Below are 25,770 nucleotides of genomic sequence, written 5' to 3' on the forward strand. Positions count from 1 at the left end.
GCTGTGTGATTGCCGAAAAGTCAGGGAAATTGAGGGGAGAAGCCCAGTTCAAGGTCTGTCAGTTTTAAGGGTAAGTGTTAACTCAAAGCTGGAATTTAATGCAATCACTTCTTTACTGTTCTCAGACACTGACCACCCAATCAGTGTTCTCTTGTCCCCAGAGTACTGACTCTATCATTCTAGATATGGGTCAGCAAACTTTTTCTGTAAAGGGCTAGATCGTAAATACTTCAGGCTTTGTGGAATACATATGATCTGTCCCTCTTTTAAAAATTTTTTTTTACATATCCCTTTAAAACTGTAAAAAACATTCTTGGCTTGCTACTCATACAAAAAAAGATGGATTTTGCCTGTGGGCTGTAGTCTGCCAACCCCAGATCTGGATTACTGGCATCATAAAACCTAACAACGGTTTCAACTTTATTACAAAGGAAAACGTGCCATTACAAGAAGTTTAAACTTGTAAATTTTCTGGGTTTTGCTAACCCAAAAAAGCTTACTTTCCCACCACACTACACCCAGTTAATCTAAGGTCTTGAATGACAGCGTGTGTTCTTCGATCAAAGCTGACACTGAAAGGCTGATTAGTTAAGTTACCTCGATTCCCACCGACTGGTTGTTCAGATCCACAAGCGGCAAGACTGGCTGAGGTCTGTTAATTAGCCACAGGAAGATGGCAGCTCCAAAGGTCAGGATGCAGAGCAGTGCCGGGGTTGGAAGTGGGGAAAACAAGAAGTTAAAAATAAAAAGCATCTTTGTGAATGGCAGCAGCAGTAAATTCAGACCTTAAAAAAGGAAAAAAAAAAAGAAGGAAAGAAAAAGTTAAGAGGAAATGGCCATATTTTTTTTCTCAGTAACTCTATGTTTACAGAACACACACACACACACACACACAGCCTCTAACCCTCCAAACAGCCAGGGTTGAACCTCTCTAGCAGCCAAACTCCCCCCACTGTTTACCTTAGCAATATCGAAAATAGTAGAATGCATTCTCCACCTCTGCTGCTTGAATGTCCTCCCACAAGGCGGAAAGGATCAAAGGAAACATGTTAATCATTTCCCAGGTAATTTTGAGAAACGACTACCCTTTCATTTTTGGCTCACGAAGCCTAGAAGAAGCCCTCTGGACCCGACACAGGCGGGTAGTCAGAGGAGGATGCTCCAGAGAGCTCCCCCTGCCCTGGAGGACCGAGGGCCATGAAGGACCCTTACAGCTGGATTTCCGTAGTGTAAACCGGAGGGGGGAACCTCTCAAGAGGTGACACCACAGATCTTAGAAATCAAGCATTCTGTGTGAAGGACACTTTCTGCTGACCAGCTATGCCTTGCTTATTGCTTATTGCCTTCTTTTCTGAGCCATCAGGAGGGTCTCAGAGATCAGCAGCATCACAACTTGCTATGGTCCAACGTCCTCTCCTCCAGAGACATGGAGGAACCACTCTTATTGGAGGCAACCTTTGCCAGGTGTACAGCAACGATGCTGGAGAATGGGCCCAGCACACGGTAGCAGGTGAGCACTGAAGATTTAGGCCAGGAAGAGATCGCAAGGAACCAAAAGAAACAAGGTCCTCCCCCGCCCTCCCCCCCTTAGCTTTTCTTGTAGTTTCCAGACAAGCTGAGCTTCAAACTACTCTAAGAGGAGGGACGAACATTTGGGCAGGTCCTAGGAACTTACTCTCGCTGAAGCCATCTCTCCCAGCTCTGCCCTCACAACTTTCAGATTTGATTAGGGCAGTAACAGCAGCACACACATGGGTGTTTACGTGGATTATCTAATTTAACTCAACCAATGTCCCGCAGTAGCGTTTTACAGACAAGAAAATAGAAACTCCCAGAAATAAAGTGACTTGTCCAAGGTTGGTCACCATCTCCCACTGCTGCTTCCCTATTAAAATCTACAAAGCCACAGCTCATTTTTACCTTATAGAATCGAGCCACAGAGTTTAAGGAGCCTGAATTTGTCTGGCCCCTTACAGGTGACAGCAAAGGAAGTTCAGAATTTGTATTCTGTAAAGTTTACTGCAGGGCTCCATAGAACAATATCACAGAGATAAAGCCAAACACTCCCACTGATTCAAAATCAGGAGAGCCAGGTGAGTCCAATGAAAGGTTTTATCAGATCAAGACTGCAGTTACCCTTAGAGCTTTGGGGCAGCTGACACTCGCTGGCACCTGGAGCATTCTCCATTAAGGGAAACAGTTCATTCCACTCTAATAAAGGCCATAAGGCCTAGAAATTTTCCATGGGAGCAGGAGTAGTCACAGGAAATCCTGAGTCACTTGAATCATTTTTCTGCCCCTCTGATGGTTTATTACCTGAATTTGGTCCCTTCCCATTTTATGGAAGAAAACAACTTCCGGAGACTGGGATGACTGTCCCCAGCTCCTTGGTTTCTTCCACATTGTGTTGAAGGGAAGATAAAAACAAAAGCCCGGCCCCACAGGTGCTAGGTTACCTAACAATGAGCGCTATTGTGACCACCTGCCAAGATTCTGAGAGCTGAGCTTTTTGGAATCCGGCCTTACCTGGACTGGCAGGAGAAGTGGCAGTTCAGGAGGCAAAACATGCTCAAAAGCCAGCCAGGCATGACGCCGTTCTAAGGCTAGCCACCCAACCCAGACTGAGAAGCGGGCCGCCCGGGGAAACTTGCAAAATTGACAGAATGTGTAGGAGGGCCAGACGGAGGAGAAACTGGCTTTGTGCTGTTCCGTCTCTGCCCGCCACCAATGAGATACTGCCAGGGGTCTGGTAGCATCCTAGGATCCAGGATGCTTCTCTCTGCCCTCACCCCACCTTCAAATAAGAGATTCTTACCTGCAGCCCCTTCTCAGCTGGGAGAACAAATTGTGGCACTGAGAACTTTTGCCCTGTCCTTACACGTGGCAGATTTTATATTTTAATAGAAAGCTAAATGGGAGACTTTGCAAACAATGTCTTCAGAAGAAGGTCTAAAGGTGAAATGTGTGTTGAGATGTGGCCGTGTGGGTGGGGGAGGAGGGAGGGTGAATTGCCTGGCAGGTAACACAAAGGGAAGAGAGAGAGAAAGCCCAGGACCAGCTTCTAGGTGGCACCTGCAGTCCAGCCCGGCCTATTGTTACGATGTTATGATGTTATGTGAGCCTGGGATCACCAGACGGTCAGATTTTTTTTTCTCCCTAGAAAACCTGGAACACTGGATTTTTATGAAACCTCAGTAACTATTGGTTCAAGTAATGAGAGTCTGGTATGGGATAGACAAAAACATATCTGGTTTAATCTGGACCGTGCTTGGCCAATTCTTGAGCATTCCTTTTAGACATATTCCTTCCTACTGCCCACAAATGGGATGAGCCTGTCCACTTCACCTCAAACAAGGGAGCTATTCACGAATGCCAAGGCCACGGCTTCAAGAGAATGAAAGCACCTTGCCCAAATTGACAGGGGATTTTATTTGCAGGAAACACCGAACGACATACCTATTTGTCACCTGAAATCGCTTACCCACTTTGCTGTTGCTGACCAGGTATCCAGTCCGAATAGGATATACACGGAATTTCAGAGACTTCCTCCCTGCCTCCCCATGTTTTTTTTTTTTTAATTGAGGTACCATTCACATAACATAGAATTAACCATTTTAAAACCTACAACTTAGCAACATTTAATACGTTCACAGTGTTGTGCAACCACCGTCTCTGGTTATTTCCAAAACATTTTCATCACCCCAAAATGGAAACCATGTACCTATTAAGCAGTCACTCCCACTCTCTCCTCCACCTCACCCCTGGCAACCACTAATGTACTTTCTGATTCTATGTATTTACCAATTCTGAATATTTCATATCGGTAGAATCACATAATAAGTGACACTTTTGTGTCTGACTTCTTTCACTCAGCATAATGTTTTTAAGGTTTATCCATGTTCAAGCGTGGACTGGGGCTTCATTCCTTCTTCTGGCTGAATGATACTCCGTTGTACAGATAGACCACATTTTGCTGATTCATTCATCGGCTGATATTCGGGTTGTTTCTGCCTTTTGGCTATGGTTAATAGTGCTGTGAACACTTGTGTACAGACTTTGTCTGAATACTTATTTTCAATTCTTTGGGAGTAAATGCCTAGTAGTGGAATTGTTGGGTCATATGGTAATTTTACATTTAAATTTGTGAAAAGCCATCAAACTGTTTTCCACGCTGGCTGGATCATTTTACGTGCTGATGAGCAACAGAGGATTCTGATATCTTTACCTCTTTACTTCACTTGCTATTGTTTCTTTTTTTGATAACAGCCATTCTAATGGGTGTGACATGTCATCTCATTTTGGTTTTGATTTTGCATTTCCCCAATGACTAATGATGTTGAGCATCTTTTCACGTGCTTTTTGGCTATTTCTATTTCTTCTGTGACAAAATGTCTATGGAAGTTCTGTGTGGACTGGACTGGGAAGTTCTAATTATCATTCTAAACTTTAGAATCCATCAGCACTTCCAGGTGTGTTCAAATAAACAAAGCCACCATCTTTTTCATCACATGTCTTGTGTCACTCAAATTCCAATTTTGGTTCATTTATTCCACAGAACCCCCTGCAAGCTGTTGGCGTGATGACATTTCCTCTTCTCTTAACATCACTCCCAGTTGGGAAAGAAGAGAGTAGGGAGGGGTGCAATTGTGGTAAAGAAAAGAGGAAAGAGAGTTCTGTCAGGTTGTTTGTGGGAGTTCCTGTCTGAGGTCATCTACAGATGGCTAAACAAGCCACAGGATGGCCCCCAGTGGAAAGCTTCCTCCACTTTCTGATATGGTAATAGTGCCATCCCTCAACTCCATAGCCCAGGATGCCCATCTGTCCTCAGCCCTTCCCCCAGTTCACTCCAGGGCCGCCCTCCCTCCCTCCATGGTATGGATGGCCATAGCCAACATCACTCATCTGGCTCCTAACATGTTTAATTCCCAAGCTAGCTGAACACCCTCTGCCTCCATATTTGGTTGAAAGCTTCTAGGACCAGCCTTGGTATCTAGGTTATGACCACCCCATCTTTGGCTTTGAAGATTTAGGACAGCATGTCTTCATTAAATCTCTTTTTCTTCAGATAAAGTCCCTCAATGACCCCCTTCTATTTTAATGTTCAAGTTTTTGGTCAACTATCTTTATTGCTATGAATCTTTCAGAATAAACCTATAACTGATAAATAATTTTTCTTTTGAAAACCTTTCATTTAAAAGATTTTATTTTTCATACATGTATTCTGCTTTTCAACCACAAGTCCACTCCCATCTAAGAGTCTCTGTAGTTGCTCCTCTTTTTGCCTGAAACACTGTTCCCCAGGTCTGTAACGGTTATGTGTTGCTCATGGGTCAGATCTCAAGTCAGATATCATTTTCCACAGAGGCTCTCTCTAATCACCCTATTTGCTATGGCCCTTTTCACCTCAATCACCACCACGGATCTGCCTTCTCTTCTCCACGTTCACTGTCTGAAATAGTGCTGGTCCCTTATCGTCCATTGCCTCTCGTGAACTGATGTTTTAATTGGAACAGGGGTTTTTGTTTTGTTCACTACTATGTCTGTAATTCCTGCTCCATGCCTGGCACATCGTAAACGTTCAATGAGTGGTTGTTGAATAAATGACCAGTTTTCTCATTCAGAATTATCTGTTCGGAGGGGAGAGTATAGCTCAGTGGTAGAGCACATACTTAGCATGCATGAGGTCCTGGGTTCAATCCCCAGGACCTCCTTTAAAAATAAGTACATTTTTTTTAAAAAAGAATGATCTGTTCTAAATAATCTCAGCTGAACCCATTTTTCCCTTAGTAAAACTCTCCCACCCCCAAACTCCCCAAAGCCACTTTGGACACTGAGGTAGGGCCTTCCAATCAGTGTTTTGGCAAGGTATGGGGTTAGGGAGGATGGAAGGTAAAAGGATGTATTTCTAACACACATCAAAAACTAGTCAGGATCAGTCTGCTCCTCCAAGCTTGGAGGAATCAACAGGATGGATCTTACCAAACAAAGTCATCTATAGTGGTAAGTGGGCAAAAAGTCCAGCCTAGAAATACATAATTCTGTTACCCTGGGTTTCTGGAATTCAAAGGACAATAAGACAAATTATCTTTGCTTTTAGGCTTGAAGAACTAATTACTTTCTATGCAATAATGAGATTTATTGCAATTATAAGCTTTTTTAAAAAAAAATCTGCCTTCTAGAAAATGGCACACTCATTTGGATTTAATTGGTTTCTCTGTTCTCTTGCAAGTATGGGCTCATTTTGTGGTGATAGAAAGCTCATTAAACGGGAGACCAGGGTCCCCAAGTTCTTACACCCAATTAGTTAATTTACTCTTCCATACTGAATTACCTACTTTCTCCTAGAGACTGTCTCACAAGTCTTCACATCTCTTAATGACTCCAAAGGGTCCTGGTGTTATTTAGGAGGCTGTAAATGAAAGCTTTGCTTTCTTGGTTGGGCTTTAAATTCTAACCCAGCCTCCACTGTTATTTTCCCTAAATTTCTGCCACCCTCAACTTACGAGGTCTCCACTTCATTCCTTAAATGCATAGTTAGTATATATAGACAAATCCCAAAGTAACGGCAGAAGGTCAACGGGACACCACACACCAATAGCTTCATGAGCGCACCTGGAAGGGTCTGACAACCTCTTCCTTAAAATTGCAATCAGCATGAACCAGATACGTGTTCTACTGCAGGATCTTTTGTCCAATTTCCTCAGAGCCCCAGAGCTAAGGAGTTTTCACCTTTTCTTAACACTGGTTTACTCTTCTGCAGCAAATGTCATTTTTCTCCACTAAGAAATAAAAAATAACGTGATGTCAGACAACAATCTGTTTCGCAAAACTTAGTCAGAAAAAAGGCTGAAATGGAAAAGCACTGATTCCTAAGGAAGGTAAATCTCAGCTACCCACACTACTCTAAATGATTCAAAGATCAAGAGGGCCAAAATTCCATTATACCCAAGATAAAATTTGTTGTCATAGTTGCTGTCATATTTCCCAATAAAAAAAAAAAAAAAGCTGAGAGGGAAATTCTAAAAACCCTCTGAAGGAATAAAAGGCAATCAGAAACCATGAGACAGTTCAGTAAGGTGGCCAGTTACCAAATCAGTAGCCGGAAAGTCAACATTTTTCCTATATTTAATGCAAATAACTAATTTGAAAACAATGGAAAAGGTACTATTTACAACAGTATATCTAAGAATAAATGTGTAAAACCTACTTTTAAAAGGTTTAGATCTGAGGGCCACAAGAAGGCTTGAAAAATGGAGAGACATACTTGAAATAGTCAAGGGGTCCTCTCTCCCTAAATATACCTAGACATTAATGCAATCCTAATAAAGACCAACAAGATTTTACTGGGAACTAAAAAGTTAAAGCTCACCTTAAAAAATAAAACTTACAAAAATAGAATTTTTTTTAAAAAAAATAACAGAAATTGACTGGCAGAGAGGTAAACATTACCAAATTTGCTTATTCTGCAGCTCTGAAAGGTTTCTATTGGTCAACAGTGGATATATCTATGTAGTGAGATAATCCTGAAATACTCCAAGGGGTGCTATTATCATTTACTAACTTGGTCCAGTCCCAATCAAGATAGGTTTTTTCCCCCACTTACAATCAATGCGTTGTGACAACTGGCCAGCCCTTCAGAGAGAAAACCTAAAGCTAATTACTGTCTTATTCCTGCAACAAAAATATATTGAAGATGGATAAAAGACTAAATATAAAATACTGAAAACCATGAGAATATTTCAGGATTAAAAAGTATGGAAGAATTTTAAAAATAATCTTGGCATGGGGAAGACTCAAAACAGACACAAAACCTAAATGTTACGTAAGAAAAATGTTGGCAACCTGGATTACATAAAATTTAGAAAGATTTTTTTGCCCTGCAGAAAGATGCCAGAGACAAAGTCAAAGATAAACTGGAAAAGGTATCAAACCCAGACAGGCACAGAGCTCATTTCCTCAGTTGGAATGCTTAGAAGTCAGTGAAAAACCAAACACAACCCAGTCAAACAAAGGGCAAAAGGCATGACTAGAAAGTCCACAGCAAAACCAACAGGTTCCTTAAAAACAGGGAAGGGCATTCAACTTCACTTACGATTTTTAAAAATGAAAATTTAAGTGAAATACCTCTTTCCCATCTTTTAGCTTAGCAATGAGGAAACAGTGCAAAATGCACTGCTAATCCCAGAGACGTACATTTGGTGCAGACTCCTCAAGGGTGTGCCCATAACCTGCTACTACAATTTAAAATGTGTGCCCTCTTACCTAATGACTCTATGAGTAATTTATCCTATAGGAAGATATCAGATCAATAAAGTGCATCCCTTTAAGTGGCTGTGTGAGGCACGGATTACGAATGCAGACTCTGAGCCAGACAACTTGCGCTCAGTCTCTGTCTGTGGTCAGCTTGTGACCTGGGGTGGATAACTGATGTGTGGTTTCTCATCTGTGAAACAGCAATAACAGTATCTCCCTCATAAGGCTGTCACCACGGTGACGGGAGTTAATGTACCTGTAGGTGCTTAGAACAATGCCTGATGCGTAAAGGCTCAAATATTAGCTATTATGTTCATCATCATTAAATCTGTAGGGCTGTTGATAACTCCAGAGGCAGGGAAAGCCTTCTTTAATAGGAGAGTAACCAAATAAATGATAGCACTCCCACACAATGGAATTCTTGGCAGGTATTAAGGAGAAAAAAGCAAACCTGTATATACTGATATGGAAAGAGCTATATGCTATTTTACCAAGTAGAAAGGGGAAAAAAAAAAACGCTTGGACAATATATGCGTTTGTGTTTCTGAAAGAACAATCTTCATCAGAAAAGACAGATGGAAGAGGAGAAATCATGAATGGATTTTTCCAGAAAGTTTTGAGTATTCAGCCATCAGCCAAAGGTAATTGAAGGCTTGACTGTATATTAATGGCATCATTTCAGATGCTGGGGCTACAGCCGTGAAATCCCGCCTTGTGGAACTGCATTTTATTGTTGAGTCTGACGACAAGCCTGAACAATAATTTAGACTACAGAACACTGTGGAATAAAAACTACAGGAGGGCAAGAGGACTGAGGGTAGAGCAGGGGGGTGAGTTTTGATCAGGGAGGTTAAAGTCGGTCTCATTGAGAAGGGAATGCTTGAGCGGGGTATCATTGAATCTGAAATATGAATTTTTTTAAAAAAGTAAAAACAAACAACTCCAAATTTTCCCATCTCCAACTCAGGCAGCTGACTTAGACACTTCCACCACCTTGGTTGGTGGCATTTCACGTGGCTACACCTGAGAACACAGCCTCTCCCACCACCAAAGCTACATTCCACATCACCAGCCTGTCTGGACAGCAGCTTGGGTGGTGGAAATGTTTTTCATTCATTCTCTTAGCAGATAAGAAACTGAAGGTGAAGGTTGGGTCACGGGGCCAAAGGGGACCCAAAAGTGTGTCTTTCAACATTCAGAATATATAAAACAGAGGCTGGTGTAAGCTCATGAACTGTGAGCCTGCAGATAACGTCCCAGCACTCTCCAGCACCGGGTGCTCAGGGTACTAGTTTGCATTAGCCTTTTCCACCAAGAAGGGCCAGGTTCCCAGGCCTGGTGGCTCTCCTCATCGCGGGGCCTGGCACCCAGCATACTCTGAAGACACACCCCGCGGGATGTCCCCAGGCAGATGGGAAAGGGCCTCCTTGTCACCTCCACAGGGTCACTCATGCAGGGCTAAGCAGGAAGACAGTATTACCAAAGGGGATCCCTGTTAAAACCCTGAAGGTGGTGAAGGAGTTATTTCCACAGCATGGAAAAATTCTGTGAGTGCTTAAGTAATTAAAACAGGAAAGCGATACTAAGCTCCCACATCTGGCTTTTTCCTAGCCCAGTTGCTAAGCTGCATCCAACAGTTCCAGTGCGTAAGGCGGCTGGCAGAGAGAGAGGGTGGGCTGGACTTGCCGTCTGCAAACACACCATAAATAAATCCTCAGGGCTTCAATGTGTACCCACCAGTGATCTCTTCACTGCTGAATTGCACAGGGAAAGCTGTAGGAGTCAGATCAGCTCTTTCCCTGGGATCGGGTCTCGGGGGTTCCTGGGGCTCAGTGGACAACTTGGGCTGTGAGCATTCCCAGGCATAGGCTGTCTTAGCCCAGCACCAAGCCTGAGATACAGTGGGAACCCACCGAGTGCCAGTGAGTCACCCTCCCCTTTCGCTCACCCCTGGCACAAGTTCAGAGAACGGCAACTAGGGAGGGAAGTCTGGCAGAGGAAACAGTTTGCAAAATTCAGTCCCACCAGCAAAGTCACTGCCATGTGCCCTTATACACGAGGCAGGTGGAGGCAGGTGCTGAGCCCCCTCCGAAGTGCCACAGCCGGGGCCTCACGCCATGATGAGGGCAACGCCAAGCAGCCCAACCTGAACAAGGTCAAGGTTCCCTCACTCTGCAAGCATTGGAACATGTGAGCACTTACACATGCCAGGCAGTGCATGAGTGTGGGGAGAGCACACTCAGAGTTCACGGCCAGTTGCCTAGGCAGGAAACAAATGCTCTGTGGGATGCACTCTAGCTTTGAAAGCATCTGCTGGATTGGAGAAGTGTGTGTGGCAAGAGGTACATTTACCCCTGCACTTTAAATTTATGTATAATTAACTTTGAAGAAGGCAAACAAAGATCCTGGACTCAGTATTTGCCCAAAACTGTGCTGGGTGCAGATGGCCAAACACTTAAAAGACACAGCTCCTGCCTCTGGGGACATATGGGTCCATCAAACACTAAAATCACTTATAGAAGGATTCAGTGTGTGGGATGAGCTAATGAATCTGGAGAAGGGAGAGGCTAGTGTAGACTGGAGTGGATGAAGGCGGCTCTAAGGAGCACTAGGCCCTCAAGGATGTGTGGCCCTTGATTCCCTGACTTTATTGACAATAGACTCGTGTCCAGGGTCAGTCAAGGACGATCACTCCGCCAATGAAGCCAACAGCTGATGATTGCAACCAACTATGACTGATTCCAACCAGGGTCACTGTCACCAAACCATCTTTCTCAATTGTTGTCTGTGTCTCTCCATCCACTTTTCCTCAGAGAGAACAGCCACCACACAAGGTTGGACAAACCAAAGTGTAAGAGAGGAGGAGGAATGCCCAGATGCAGGACGGGACGTGGAGTATGATTAGAGGCACCAAAGCGGGACATCTGGGGAGGGGAAATGGCGAAGAGGCGTGATGGAGGTAGAGGATCCATCTTTAGTTGAAAAGGGGAAGAGTCTCCAAGAAGGCCAAATAAGAGAGCCCCTGGGCCCTGGTGTAGACACAGCACCAGTGGAGACGTCCAGTTGATAAACACCAGGGAATCCTGGGGCGCCAGGCCTCGGCCAGTTGAGCTGGATGACATTTATCAAGAAAGCCCTCATTAAGTCATGCCAAAAGTCTCTCAACTCAGTCCATGAAGATAGCGTAGGATGGTTGCTGAGCCGCTCATAGGCTGGTGACAGACTATGACAAATTCCACTAATCTCAGGTGGACTTAGTCAACCTTGATCTACGACTGTGCTTCCAACGACTCACAGTCCAGCAGCTCTACCCTGAGGAAATCCTTGTCTCAGGAATCAACCCCAAAGACTCCTCAAGCCTACTGCTGACCAAGTGAATTATGAGAGAGCTGAGGTGGGGAGAACCAGTACCGGCCACTGGAGCTGATAAGACAGCCTGTATAAAGATAGGCTGGACAAAGGGCTAGGACCCCGTCACTCGTGCCGGGATAAAGACAGGGTGATGCAAGAGGCTGTGAAAGGGCGTTTCTGCAGAATCAGCTCTTGCACTACCTGGTCGGGCCAATGGTCAGGGGTCACCAGATTCAAGGTGCAAACAACAAGCTTTATTGCTAATAGTCTCATTTCTAGTGGCAAACCTTTAAGGCCATGGTCTTTCCAGATACCAGAGCAACAGCTCTACCACTTACCATGTGGCCCCAGGAATAGTCACCTAATGTCACTGAGCATCAGTTCCCCTCAACTGCACACAAGAAGGGGCAGGTGATTATCCCAACTTAAAAGGGATGCTGTGGAGAGGACTTTCCAGTCCTCTGTCTGGTACATGGGAAGTCCTCGGTGAAGACTGGCTCCCTTTTCCCTCTTCCACCTGCCTCAGTTCCTAACTCCTGTCATCCAGATGTTCTATTCTGAGACATCCCAAAAGAGAAGAGATGATCATGGTCTTCATGCTGTAACTGCCCTTCAACTCACACACAAAGGTCTTAACATCTCCCCCAAAGACGGAGGATACCATGCCCACAGCAGTACAAGGGCTGCCTGACCTCTCAAACTCCAAGGCTCGTATTTATCCAAAAAGCATGAATTAAGAGCCTGGGGAGTACCAGGCCCTGTGCCGGGGGAAGAACGAGAGAGGCCACTTCTGATCTCAGGATGCATGGTCACGTAGGGGAGAAACAGACCTGCATGCATTTATAGCAGAGTGAGGTTAAAGCAGTGATGGCTGACCTCAGGGCTGCTGGGGATACGTCACCCTCGCAGGGTGCCACCAGATACAAGAGTCACCTGAGGCCGCACCCCAAAGGAGGGTCAGTTCCTCTGCTTGCCAGTCCTATGAGACAGACAGAAACAGAAACCTCATTCCTGGTTTCTAAAAAATTGCCAAATCCTGGTTTGGGAATTCACCTGCCTAAAAGTGGGAGGGTTTGGTTTGGTTTTTTGAGGTACAATTCACAGAACATAAAATTAATGATTTTAAAGTGAATGATTCAGTAGCATTTAGTACATTCACAATGTTGTGCAACCACCACCTCTATCTAGTTTCAAAATACTGCCACGACACCCCCAAGGAAACCCCCTACCCAGTAAGCAGTCACTGCCTCTTTCGTCTTTCCTCCCACACCCTGACAGCCACAGGTCGAGAGCTTTCCATTTCTATGGATTTTCAGAAGAAAATGGCTTTAGCCCATGCACTAAACTAGACTCATCAAAAAACAAGGCACAGTTTGCCTTCAGAACTAAATGAACCAGAGTTCAAATTCCAGCTCCAATCCTTTGTACCTGGTCCAGTTTCTTTGTTTCTAAGCCTTGGTTTCCCTATCTATGAAAAAACGTACCTACCTCGTAGGACTGTTTCGAAGATCAAAAGATAAAAGATAAACAGCAAGCACAGCATTGTCCCTCCTCCCCAGTAAATATTCAATGAATGGCAGCTGCAGTATTTGCAGTTCTAGGAAAAAGTCAACCTGAAAAGTCCCTAATGAATATACGAAGTCAGTATCTGTCCAGCTCACCATACACAAGAATCTTATTACAACTGAAAATTTCGAGGAAATCTGAAGAAAGGCTAATTTTACACACGACTGGATGGAACGTGGCTTTTTAGCATCACACTGACTGCAGCTTCAATTCCAGTTGGTAACTGGCTGCTTTGTGATCTTGGGAAAGTTGCTTCACCTCTTTGAGCCTACTCTCTCAACCATCTACCTCCTAAGATTGCCTTAATGAAATGTAAACGTACCCACTATGAGCTGGTGCTTAACTGGTTTCCTCTTTCCTCTCCCCCTTCGTTGCCTGACCCTCTCTCCTTCCCTGAGCCCCAGCCTCCTCCCTTTAGCATCTGCGGCGCCCACTAGTGCTCAGGCACTCAGTGATACACTCAGTGATAATATTTTAGGTGTCTTTGTCCCCAAAGTGTTAAAATAGAACCTGGGAGAAAAAAACTATTTTAGGTCAGGACCTCAACAAATGCTTGGCTGAAGTAGTCTGTTTCATCTGGATAATGTTGGTTAAAAAAATATTAATTGGAATATGTTTATATGGGGTGTGCCTGCCTTGTACTTTGCCAGGGTCCCTGCCTTTGGCATCTTACTATATATCACCTGGTTTACTCAGCTATATTGCCTGCCTTTTTTATAAGTATTTGTGACCCTTATTTTATTTCAGCTTTTGTTCCTTTTATTATGGGAAGCACACAAGTGATGCCTACAAGATTTTCAGTATGCCTCTCCCAAGACTATTCTGCATTCACCTCAAACGCTTGTCCATTGGAGGGAACAACCACAAAGTAACTCCCATGCTGGAATTCAGAGGGAGAAATCAAGCAAAACCAATTACTCCCTTTTTTTTTTTTAACTGAACTAATCTTTCATTTTTAAATTAAATTTAGTTCAATTTCTTTTTCTTTTTCTTTTCTTTTTTTTTTCTTTTTTGTTGAGACTGCCTCGGTATTAGAGAATACTGATTTTCTACAAGCTGGAGCTATAGATTCGATCCCCTTTTCAAACCACCACAAACACAGATGCCCACAGAAGGTGGCCAGTCCAAACGCTGAGCCCCTTCCCAACGCTCTCTCCTTGAAGGTCCTTGGAAGTTCACCTTACGTTCAGCTTGTGGCCCTGCCCTCTAAACAGATCCAACTCCATCCAGAAACCATTCCGTCCACTACTCACCTGGCAGCTCTTCCCCTGGGAAGGACTCAAAATCCATCAGGAAATTTGAGGGCAACCTCCTGCCTAATAGGGGAGCCATGGAAGAGGCTCAAGACCATAGAAGGGGGTCTGGATGGTGTTTCCCCTCCTCCAAGAGAGGCAGGAGAAAGGAAATACAATCCACACCTCACAGTCCTCCTTCCCATCGCCCCTCCTGGTGAGGAGGGTTCAAAGGAGCCCCTTAGAGACCAGCGTGGAAGAGAGCAATGACACGTGCCTGGGACACAGCAAGCTCCAGATTCGACAGAGTCAGAGGTCCAAATGCCCCCCCCCCCCACCGGGTCTCTGCCCCACGCCCATGAGACCCCTGGTGAAACACCCCCTCCAGATGTCCCCCTTACCCTGCCAGGGCCTTGCATCTCTCAGTGCTTCCAGCAAATGGGGCCTCCTGGCTCAGAATTCTTCCTGGCACGTGAGCCCCTGTCCTCTCCTCTCACCCCTGGTTCCTCCAGGGACAGGGGGGCTTCAGAGCATCCCTGCAGGCTGAAGGTCCCCAGTTCTGAGCCGTCAGCCCCTGTCTGAACAGCCCCGAGTCAGGAGTCAGGCCATGACCGGCTTCTAACGTGCTCGGGGACTTCACTTCCTGGTTTTTCTTTCACAACTGAAAGTGGAAGCGTTCTGACCGGGAGAAAAGCCGCCAGAGCTTCTCTGGCTCCGTTTCAAAGCCTTTACCACCAGCCCCTGAGGGCTGATACAGAAGCCAGCCTGCAGCCACATGGCTTACCCTTTCCCTGTCTGTCTGACTACGTCTCAACCAAGACCGAAAACTAAAAGAGAGGGACCACCAGTGTCAGAGAGGGGAGACTCCCTGCTGGATCCCAGGACAGGAAGGTCCAGCCAGAGGGCACCTCGGCCCTCACATCCTTCCCAAGTCCGTGGGGACACCTGGAGGCCAGCCCGGTCCAGCCAGCATCGCCAGCCAGCCATGCACCATGTCACCCTCTCTCCAGCCTCCAGTGAGCCTGCCCCAGTCCCTGAAGCAGTTCTGATAAAGCCAACAAAACAAGCACACCAGGGAACGACGGGCACAGGGGTGCAGGGTTGTTTCTTCTCCTCTGACATGTCAGCTCATCCTTTTCATACCAGAAACTTGAAATTAAAAGTGTATTCTGCTACCTTGCTCCTCTCCCAGATTAAAAGTGGGACATTTTAAAATCAAGAATCTGCAAGCACATATGCCATTAGCTGTCAGAGTGATCGCATGTCTTGGAACATTTGGAAAACTCCGTTGGACACATGTGAGATGATGACAGTGGGAAAGGCAAATAACTTCTTGGTATTATTATAAAAACTGCTTCGAATGCGCAGATGCCCTAAAAGGGTCTTGGGGATTGGTCCACAGGGCATCAGGGCCTGTAGTTGGATTCACCTAAGGCTGTGGCCACAGAAGGGCGTGGGAGCTTCCAGTCTCAAATTTCTGCCTCAACCCCTCCCCGTACCTCTCAGATGCCCTGGAATTTAAGCAGAACTTTCCCCAGCCTTGGTCCTCCAAGGAGGCTCACAGTAAATCCAGCCTGAGCCTGGCTCTTTCCTAGAGTTAGATTAGGGTTCCTTCTCTCTACACAGAGGAGGTCCTAAAAGCCTCTAACTATGAAAGCCACAGAAAGGGAACATAAGAGCTTGTCCCCTTGGTCTCACAGGAGCCCACTTTAGACATGGGAAAAGATGAAATAAGGAAGATGAGGGTCCCCCCACCCCGGCCTTTCCATCTTGTGGGTCATCTCATGGCTGGAGGAACACTTGGCTTTGCCTAGTTTCCAAGCTCATCTCCCCAAGAGGCAGCTCCCTCAGCAGAGGGCAGAGGGTGGGTGTCAAGTCCCGGCCACTCTAATGCCGCTGCTGGGCTCTTCCCTGAATGCTGTCTTCTTTTACCAACCAGACGAAGAGCTTAGGGCCAGGAGAAGATGGGTTTCCTCCAGGATCAAATGCTCAAGCTCAGAAGGGTCTGGGTCATTCTAAAGCTATAGAGCAGAGTTATATTCCTGTTCAATCCTACCTGCACGAGGGACACCCCCAAGATTTGAAGGAGTGTTGGAAGGTTTTCACAACACCCAAGAATTCTCCATCATGCAGCAGGCTGTAGTGACCTACTGATCAGGACTCAACTTCTAGCCCCGCCTCCTCCCAGCTATGCTGCCAAGGCCGAGCTGTTTCAATAGCCCAGAGGCACATTACTCACCCATGAAATGGAAACGATACCACCTACAGGAGGTGGTGAGCCAATGAGGGGAGCGTGTCACACATCGAGTATGGACCCCAGCACCGAACAGGAAGTCTGCCAAGGCTTCCCTTCCAAGTGGGAATCTCCGCCAGCAGCAGCTGATGGATGGCCTGTCTAATTGTACTGATACAGACATCTTTTTTTCTCTCTTTCTTTTTCTTCTAATTATTTTGATACAGACAACGCTTTCTTTCTTTCTTTCTTTCTTTCCTTCTTTCCTTCCTTCTGGGTGGGGAAGGTCATTAGGTTTATTCATTCTAATGGAGTTGCTGGGAGTTGAACCTGAGACCTAGTGCATGCTAAGTGCATACCCAACCACTGAGCTATGCCCACCCTCGTTGATATAGTTTCTACATGGGAGATGAAGGAGACCCACATCCTGGCTTCAGCTATAACTCTTAAAGTTTTTAAGTCTGTTTTATTGGAAGTTAGTGAAATAAACAACTCTTCTTCCAAGCCCATCTCCTGCCAGCATTCAGATCCCTTCGATGTCTCCACCCCTTTTCAGCTGATTTTTAGTTTCCCTCTCGCGCAAGTCAGCTGAGATTACTACTCAACCAAATGTTATTTCACGTTGTAGAACAGCCTTAGGCTGCAAATTAGACACGTCCCACTTTCTTCTCCCCAGTCACCCCCATCTCCGCTATCCCACAATACACAAACTATAGAGCAGGTAGCATTATTAGAGCTTACCTGGTGAGAATACTTTCACTTCCGGGGTCCAGGAAACCCACCCCTCACAGCTGGCTGTGCTGGTTTCAGTACCACATTCAGGCACCCCTGCCCTCTCCTCAGTGCCAGAGATGGGGCCACAGCTGAAGCCAATGCGTACTGTCCTGAGCGGCTAACCAGCTCTCCTGGAACCTTTGAACCTGTTGCAATAGAGGTTCAAAGGTAGAAGTTGCCTGTTTAAACACTTGTAGTAACCCCCAACAGTGAGAAGTATAGGATTTGGCAGAAGGTTAAAACATGAGATTGTTATGCAATGGGCTTTAGAGAAAGAAAAAGAGAGAGCCCTCAGCTCAGAAAGCTAACATTTAACAAGCAAAAGCTTTCATAAAGCCCGTACCTCAGGGGAAGGGAAGGGGTCAGACCGGGCTTTGCATCTGCTTTTTGGGCAGAATCCTTGAGACTGTGACAGGAAGAGGAAGGTCTAGGTAACAAGAGGAAAAAAGTGCTCCTTGAGTTAAGGGTGAGAGAAAAAATGAGAAGCCACTCTGACTAGCTACAGCTATAACTTTAAGATTCAGATAAGCAGAGGTCTGCATTTAGAGATGAGCCTTCTCCTGGAAGGGGCAAGTGACTCCTCCAGAATCAGAATGTCTCCAAGACGACCAAATAAGGCAAATCACTCTAGAATCTAGATGGCGGGACAAGCGTGGCTGGGCCGTATTTAGGATGCAGGCAGAATCATGGATACAGCCTGCACCACCTACGGCTTAGCAAGTGCTGGCAGAGGCAGGGTTGCTACTGCATCACTGTCCAGCCTATCCTCCTCTGTCTTTCCATTTTAAAGTCACTAGTCACCATTCTCAAGTCCAAAATCTTTAAGCCTGCAATGCATCATCACTAAACAAAAACGCTGGATGGAGGTGCAAGAGCCTCAGGAGATGGTTTGCAACCTCTGTTTTACAGGTAAGGCCAAGGAGGCCTTTCCAGGTGAAAGAAATCACCTAGAATCACACAGTGAGTTAGTAGTCAAGGCAAAACCTGACCCGGAGCCCCAGACAACCACCGCGGTGCCTTTGCCCCCACGTGCTGCGGCTTGTTGGTAAGTGTTCCTTCAACCACCAGCGGATCTTAAACCCTCGATACCTTCTGAGTATCAGGCCTGTAGCAATTCATGGAAATGCTGTGTTAGGCTTCTTCTTACTGTATTTGGTCAGATGGTCTGCATCAAAATTAGAAGTCAGTACCACTTCCTGCTGACTCCGCAGGGAAGAGTGGCTACCTCATTGACACAGAGGTTTTGTTCGGCCAGATTCTCATTCAGGTTGTAGGTGCATCAACTCCTGAAGGTCACTTCTTGCCATGGAGCCCTAGTCCTGCCCTAGGACCTGAAAGAAAAGGCTTCTAGAGGTGGCTAAAGGAGATACAGTTCGGTGAGACCTGGGGGCAGGAGACCCACTTGATTGGGTTAATGTCAGCTTGTGTTAAGCAGCAACCTACCGAATGATCTGCAGGCGCCACCCTTGCCAGACAGCAAGATGCTCCAAGCCTGTGGCTCCCAAACTTCAGTGATAATCATAATCCCCTGGAGAGTGTGTGGCACTGATTGCGGGGCCAGTGCCAGAGTTTCAGATTTAGCAGGACTGGGTTAGGGCCTGAGAACCTGCATTTCTAACAATTCCAGGTGATGTGGATGCTGCTGGTTCTGGGACCAAACAAGGAGCGCCACTGCCCCAAGCAGCCACCCAGTCCTCAGTGGGCTCCACTGCTGAACTGCTTAAAGGAACAGCGCACTGGGTAGCTTTGGCTATGGTGACCCTGCAGTGGGGAGGACAACTTGACAAAGAGCGGAACTCATGACGCGTTCTGTAAAAGGAGTTACTCAGGCCAGTGGGAAGGCCACGTCCCAGGTGCTTTGGCAGCAGCCGGTGGGCATTGCCACTCGCTCTTCTCCTTTATGTAAGTGTAAATCAGAGCTGACAGCATCCCAGCTAGACAACCCACGTGAGGGTGTGTATGGAGGGGGCATCACCTGATCTAACAACCTTAACTTTATTCTCAAAGGCACGTGAGACCCACTGAAAGGTGAACCAGCTGGATAGATGAAGCACTGATCTTGCAGGAGAGGGAAATCCAGAACCCAGCAGGCACGCCGTCTCCTGATCAAGGGTTTAACATTCCAGAGTTTTGTAAGACAGCCTCAAAACAGCCCAGGTACCTCTTACGATAGGACTGGCAGCTCTCTGGAAGCGGAAACCAGGTTTTCCCTGTTTCTGAGAGCAGTGAAACACCTCAGCAGGCCAACTTCACACAGCGCCACTGTGCATTGCTCTAGCTCCTCCCAGTTTATGAAACACTTCCAGACTAACTCTTAACACACCTGGGCGATATATGTGGGGGCAGCATTTTCACCATCCAAAACTTTGGTGGCTGCCAATACCCAGGCTCCATGACAAGGATTTCATTCTGTCCTAACAGTCAATCTACCAGGAAGTTACGATTTATACGGATGAAAAGATAGAAGCTCAAAGCAGGTACGTTACCTTCCTATGAAGATGATGATGATGATGGGGCCAAGCATTTCTTTAAAACTAATTTCAGGCTATTTGGCAAAGCCGGGTGATTTGTAGCTTGATCCTGGAAAGGAGACCTTCTTTCAGGAGCACGACTGATGGCAAAGGAGATGTCAGAGCAGGCTGAGAGGCACGAAGCAGTCGGGGCACCAAATGCGATTTAAAGATCTTTGGGGTGTTCCCAGATTCCAGACATCACTGAACCTTCGTGAAGTCCTTCTAGGGAAAAGTGGAATCTCTCCTTTTAATAAAACCTCTGCCCTCAGAATCCAGACGATTCATCTTGCACCTCTGGCTCCTCTGCCTTAGAATGTTTCATTGGAGTCAGTTACTGTGGAACAGCTACTCAACAATGCTCCTGGTCAGCATTCCGGGTGAGGGCAAAGCAGACAGGTGGAGATGAGGAGGAGGAAGAAAAGCACTAGAGTGTGGCGTAGCTGGGACCTGTGGGGCATGGGGAGCACTTCTTTAGGAAGGATCTGAGGCTGTTTTGACCGCTAGTCCAAGTCTTTAGACGTCATATAACATGACCCAAGAAGAAAGAGAAGCAGGGTCCTAGAGATATACTACTACTACGAATCTACTCATGTTGGCTCAGCAATGATGAATCAGAGAGGAAAGAGAGGTGCTGTTCCTCCCTAGAGTTATCTCTACAGCAGGGCAGAGGCTGTGATGACAGAAAGTGGGCAAAACCAAAGCTAGGATGTACCAACCTTTAGCTTCCCACATGGCAGAGCTGACTTTGAAATTTACCCTTCTCCTGAGATGTGAAAAGGAAGGGACGAAGTTCCTTCGACTCTTAACAAGGGTGCCGTAACTGGCCATTCCAATGATCAGAATTCCATTCCCACCCCTTGCCTGGTTATCTGATGTTTCAAAAGGCTAATGGCACTCAAAGTACACCTCACAGAGAAGCAGCCTTAGGTTCTCGTGTCATGAAGGCCTTCAAGATGATCACAATTGTGAATGTTGCTGAGCACTTCCCACGTGGCCGCGCTGCACTGAGCTGTGCAATATCTCATTTAATCTCACAGCAACCCTATGAAGAAGTTATTATCATCATTTTACAGAAGAGGAGAAGTTCAGAGGGGTCAAATGAACTTGCCCAAATCATGTGGCTAACAGGTGGCAGAGTCATAGGGTCAGATTTTGAGCCCAGGGGGTCTGAAGTCCAGAATCCAAGCACATATCTGTGATTAAGGATGATTCATCCCATGAGCCCTTTGCAGTCTTGGCTGTTTACGTGTGCACTTCTCTTGGGATCCTTCACTGACATTTCAAAGAATACGAATGTTGCTCTAGAGGAAGGAGAACCCAATGTCAGCCACATGGGCCTGATACCAAGGGTGGAACCACAGCTCTCCTTTCCCTCTTCAGAAGGGCCTCCCTAGACACACTTCTTGACGCTGAGCTCATTTCCCACACAGAGGCTTGCTTCACTTGCTGAAGGTGGGGTGGGGGTGGAGGGGGGCAATGGACCACATCTTTTAGCGGTGCAACCCCCAGCTCTTCCTGTTGCACTGTCTGCTGCGCTGAGAGCGGCCACAGCGCTATTCGGGGCCCCGCTGTCAGCCCTGCACCTCGGGGCATCACCGTGCACAGAGGAGAAGCTGACCCCAGAGCTCAGTGTCTGGAGCAGCTTGTTTTGTTCAGCCCAAGTCCCTGACAGCAATAGCTGGGGCACTTGAGCTCTTGAGGCCACTTGCTCACTCTCTGTGGGAAGGAAGTGTTACCTAAGCATGAGGACTTGGTTGACAAGAATGGTGCTTGCACAGATTGGAATGAAAAGCTTCCCTCAACCCCAGATACTCCTCCTCTACTTCCCTCTTCCAAACAACACATGCAGAGCAGTCGATCTGAGCTTCCCAACCAGAGAGCCGTGGCTCACTGGTGGCCCGAGAATCACTGATGCCTCAGCCCTCGCAGAGCTGGGTGGGCTCAGGGCCAGCCTCATCTAGGGGACTCAGTGTGTCATCTAAATACTGTTATTCTCAGGGTCATGACGTCAACAAGGCTGGAACACAGTGACAAGTGAAACTTGTTCCTTTATCAGCAAGAGCTTCCCAAGAGCATTTAAGAATCAGATGGGGGTGGGGGAGGGTAGAGCTCAGTGGAAAAGCGCATGCGTAGCATGCACGAGGTCCTGGGTTCAATCTCTAATACCTCCATTTAAAAATAAATAAATAAACCTAATTACCTCTCCCTCCCCCCCAAAAAGAATCAAATGGAAAGGGTAAAGGTCTCCAGAGAGGCGTCAGCTCAGAATTTCCAGAATCTTCAACAACTCCCCCCCCCATTTCCCATCAGATTAGATGCACACCTCAGAGTGAAGGTTTAGACGTGCTCTGTAACTAGTAGCTACACCTGGCTACTGAGCACTTGAAATAAAGTCTGCACTAAGATGTAAGTACAAAGTACACACACAAATTCTGGAGATTTCATATGAAGAAAATAACATAGAAATCTCACTTTTTAAAATATTGATTACATGTTGAAATGCTTGTATTTGGATTCACTAGGTAAGTAATCTGACTTATTTCTTTTAATCTTTTAAATGTGCCCACTGCAATGAATTTTAAAATTACATCAGTTGCTCACACTCTATTTTCCTTGGACAACACTGATTTAGACCAGAGGTCCTCTGCCTTCATGCCTAGAGGATACAAGTGAAAGGTGGTGTTATCCAGGGTCCGCAGTGAACATGTTACACTTCTGGGTGAACTTGAGGACAGTGATCTTTGACCTGTTCTTCTGGGTTCTGTAACAGCAATAGTTTGTTCTGTTGGGTTTACACAGCATTCATTCAACAGAGGTCATGATCTTCCTGACTGAAGCAATAGTTCCTTATTAGAAAACTGCTACCGTTCACTGACTGCTGTTCCGTGTCAGGCACCATCTGAGTGTTTAACATCTATCACTTCATCGAATCCTCACATGAGCTCATCAGGGTAATTAAAAATGAGGAAATCCTGGTTCAGACAGTACAAAACTTGTCCCAGCCAGCTGAAATCTCCTTCCAAACCTGCGCTCCTCACCATTCTGCGACACTGCCTCTGATGGGAGGGTGTGGGAGAACTCTGGGACATCAGCACTTTGGGGGAGCGATGCCCACACCTCCCCTCCCCCCGCCAAGCCTTTAAAGACATCATCCACTTTTCATCCTCGGTTCCCTGGGCTCACAGCCGGGGAGAACGACACCGAGGGCCTGGGTGGAGAGCTATTTAGGGGCTTTTAACAGGAGCAGAGCCAGAGCGGAAACACCAGGAAGTGGGAGGAGTTCTGGTCTCTCAGGACAAGAAGCTGAAGAGGGTGGAGAAGCCAGAGGGACATCCTGCTTTGTTTTAGACACTACCCACCAGAGAGCCGCTGCCCCGACGACAAGCTTGGTGCCACGCAGGCCCCCAGTTGGCTCTGACAGAGAAGCGCATCATTCTTACGGGTCGGAAATGTGTAATCACCAGAGAAAGATACATTAAGGCAGGGACATATTCTTTGCTCAGTGTATGGGACACTGTGACAACCAAGGTGTTCTTGGAACACTTCAAATATGACAGAAAGTGGCTTGGAAAGTCATTCCATACTGTTGATCATATAGTATCTGTGGTTACTGAGCAGGTAGCTGCACCTCTTTCCCTGCAAGTTTCTGGAAGCTTTCTGCTCTTCATGAGAAAGTTAATTGGGGGGCAGTCATCTGGGAGGCAGGATCCAAGCCCACAAAATAAATCTGCAGATCGGAAATGTGGCCTTTGGGCCAGACCCACCTGCTACACTTCAGATTATATCTGTAGCCAGAAGAGAACTTGAGAGGACTGGTGAGAATTTCCAGGTTGTCAAAAGCAACCACTCAGGCATCAAAAACCCCTTCCTGGTAAAAACAGGTGTGAAAGAGAGCAACACGTGCCAGGCTGGAGGAGGCGTCTGTTTCAGCAGCACAGGATGAATGTCAAGGTCTTGAAGTACGTAGGGGACAGGCAGTGTCCCCAGTAGGGAGGAATCTCCTCCCTCACATAAACCTTTTCATAACAAGCAGCGTGTCCTCATCAGAAAGCCAAGGTCATACAACTTTATAATAAAAAAAAAACCCAATCCAAAAATGGGCAGAAAACCTAAAAACAAGCAATTCTCCAATGAAGACATATAAAAGGCCAATAGGCACATGAAAAAAATGCTCAATATCACTAATTATCAGAGAAATGCAAATCAAAACTACAATGAGGTATCATCACACATCAGTCGGAATGGCCATCATTAAAAACTCCACAAATGATAAATGCTGGAGAAGGTGTGGAGAAAAGGGAACTCTCCTACACTGCTGGTGGGAATGCAGTTTGGTGCAGCCATTATGGAAAACAGTATGGAGATTCCTCAAAAGACTAAAAATAGACTTGCCATAGGATCCAGCAATCCCACTCCTGGGCATATATCCAGAAGGAACCTTAATTCAAAAAGATACTTGCACCTCAATGTTCATAGCAGCACTATTTACAATAGCCAAGACATGGAAACAACCTAAATGTCCATCATCAGAGGACTGGATAAAGAAGTTTTGGTATATTTATACAATGGAATACTACTCAGCCATAAAAAATAATAAAATAATGCCATTTGCAGCAACATGGATGGACCTGGAGATCATCACTCTAAGTGAAGTAAGTCAGACAGAGAAAGAAAAATACCATATGATATCACTTATATGTGGAATCTAAAAAAAAAAAGACAAATGAACTTCTCTACAAAACAGAAACAGACTGACAGATATAGAAAACAAACTTATGGTTATGGGGGAGAAAGGTGTGGGAAGGGATAAATTGGGATTTTTAGATATGCAGATACTAATTAATATATATAAAATAGATAAGCAACAAATTCACACTGTAAAACACAGGAAACTATATTCAATATCTTGTAGTAACTTATGGTGAAAAAGAATGTGAAAATGAAAAAAAAAAAAAGTAAGCCAAGGTCAGTGGCCCATCCTCAGCCTTCTAGGAATAGAATGTGCATAGTTACCTAGAGGAGCACCTTTGGATCCAAGGAATTTGCTCTGTGCAGTTCTAAGAAACACAGTCTCTCTCTTTGTACAAGTTCAACATTTACTTTCCTTTGGCTCTTCAAACATTTACTTACTAAGAGCTTTTTTCTAAATGCCTGCATCATAACTATTTGCAAGAGCTGAGAACACAGCAGGGCAGTTTGAAGTTCACTCCCTGACAGGTAACAGCCTCCTTTAACTTGTTCTTTCCTCTGGGGTGGTTGGTAGACCTTCAGGAATGCTCCCCTGGGGAACCTGTCAGAGAGACCTGGAAAGAAATTTGTTGCCATCACCGAGCATGGAGTACTTGCTTGGGTGTAAATGCACCAGAGTCCTAGGATTTTAGGGCAGGAAGCTAGTAAGGTCAGAAGTCTTTGCTCTCGACCACCTTCCCACTTCATAGATGAGAACACGGAGGCTCAGATACAGCCATTCACTCCGGAAGCCTGAGGCTGATGACTCTTCCCAGATGAGGAAGGTGTGAGTGTGAAGGCAGGAGTGACGGCTGCCTCCCCCTCTGCCCTTCCCTGAAGGCGATGCCAGGCTCACCTCACTGCATTCCAAGTGCGCCAAACATCTTTTTCTGCTTCTCGCTTTTTGGAGAAGTTCCAACCCACATTGTTCCAAATCTTTACTTTTTCTCTAAATATGATCAGGCCACATACAGATTTACAAATTGGAGGGAGGGAAGGGGAAGTAGGAAGGGAGGAAAACAGCTCCATCACCCTGGATACGGCTTATCTTATCTGATCTCAGATGCCGAACAGCTGGCCCTATACCCGGTTTATGGCCCAGCTGGTCAGCAGTGAGAAA

The 25,770-nt window shown here is 45.9% G+C and overlaps 1 protein-coding gene and 1 pseudogene across 2 annotated transcripts in view; one reads left to right on the forward strand and one right to left on the reverse strand.

The window, feature by feature from the left end:
- Positions 1-17,531, reverse strand: part of ACSL5 (acyl-CoA synthetase long chain family member 5) — a 41,432-nt gene extending 23,901 nt beyond the window's left edge. The window contains exons 1-2 of one of the 2 annotated variants that reach the window (XM_006183509.3): positions 17,377-17,531; positions 598-785 (exon numbers count right to left, since the gene is read on the reverse strand). In XM_006183509.3, the coding sequence (XP_006183571.2) occupies positions 598-753 (156 nt within the window). In that variant the 5' untranslated portion in view covers positions 754-785; positions 17,377-17,531. Of the gene's footprint in view, positions 1-597; positions 786-14,803; positions 15,058-17,376 lie in introns of those variants that run through there. The other variant, XM_006183510.3, reaches the window with a different exon arrangement.
- An 8,182-nt stretch (positions 17,532-25,713) lies between these two features.
- LOC102515678 overlaps positions 25,714-25,770 on the forward strand; it is a 38,157-nt pseudogene continuing 38,100 nt past the window's right edge.

This window comes from Camelus ferus, chromosome 11 (assembly GCF_009834535.1).
Source record: "Camelus ferus isolate YT-003-E chromosome 11, BCGSAC_Cfer_1.0, whole genome shotgun sequence".
Taxonomy (NCBI): domain Eukaryota; kingdom Metazoa; phylum Chordata; class Mammalia; order Artiodactyla; family Camelidae; genus Camelus; species Camelus ferus.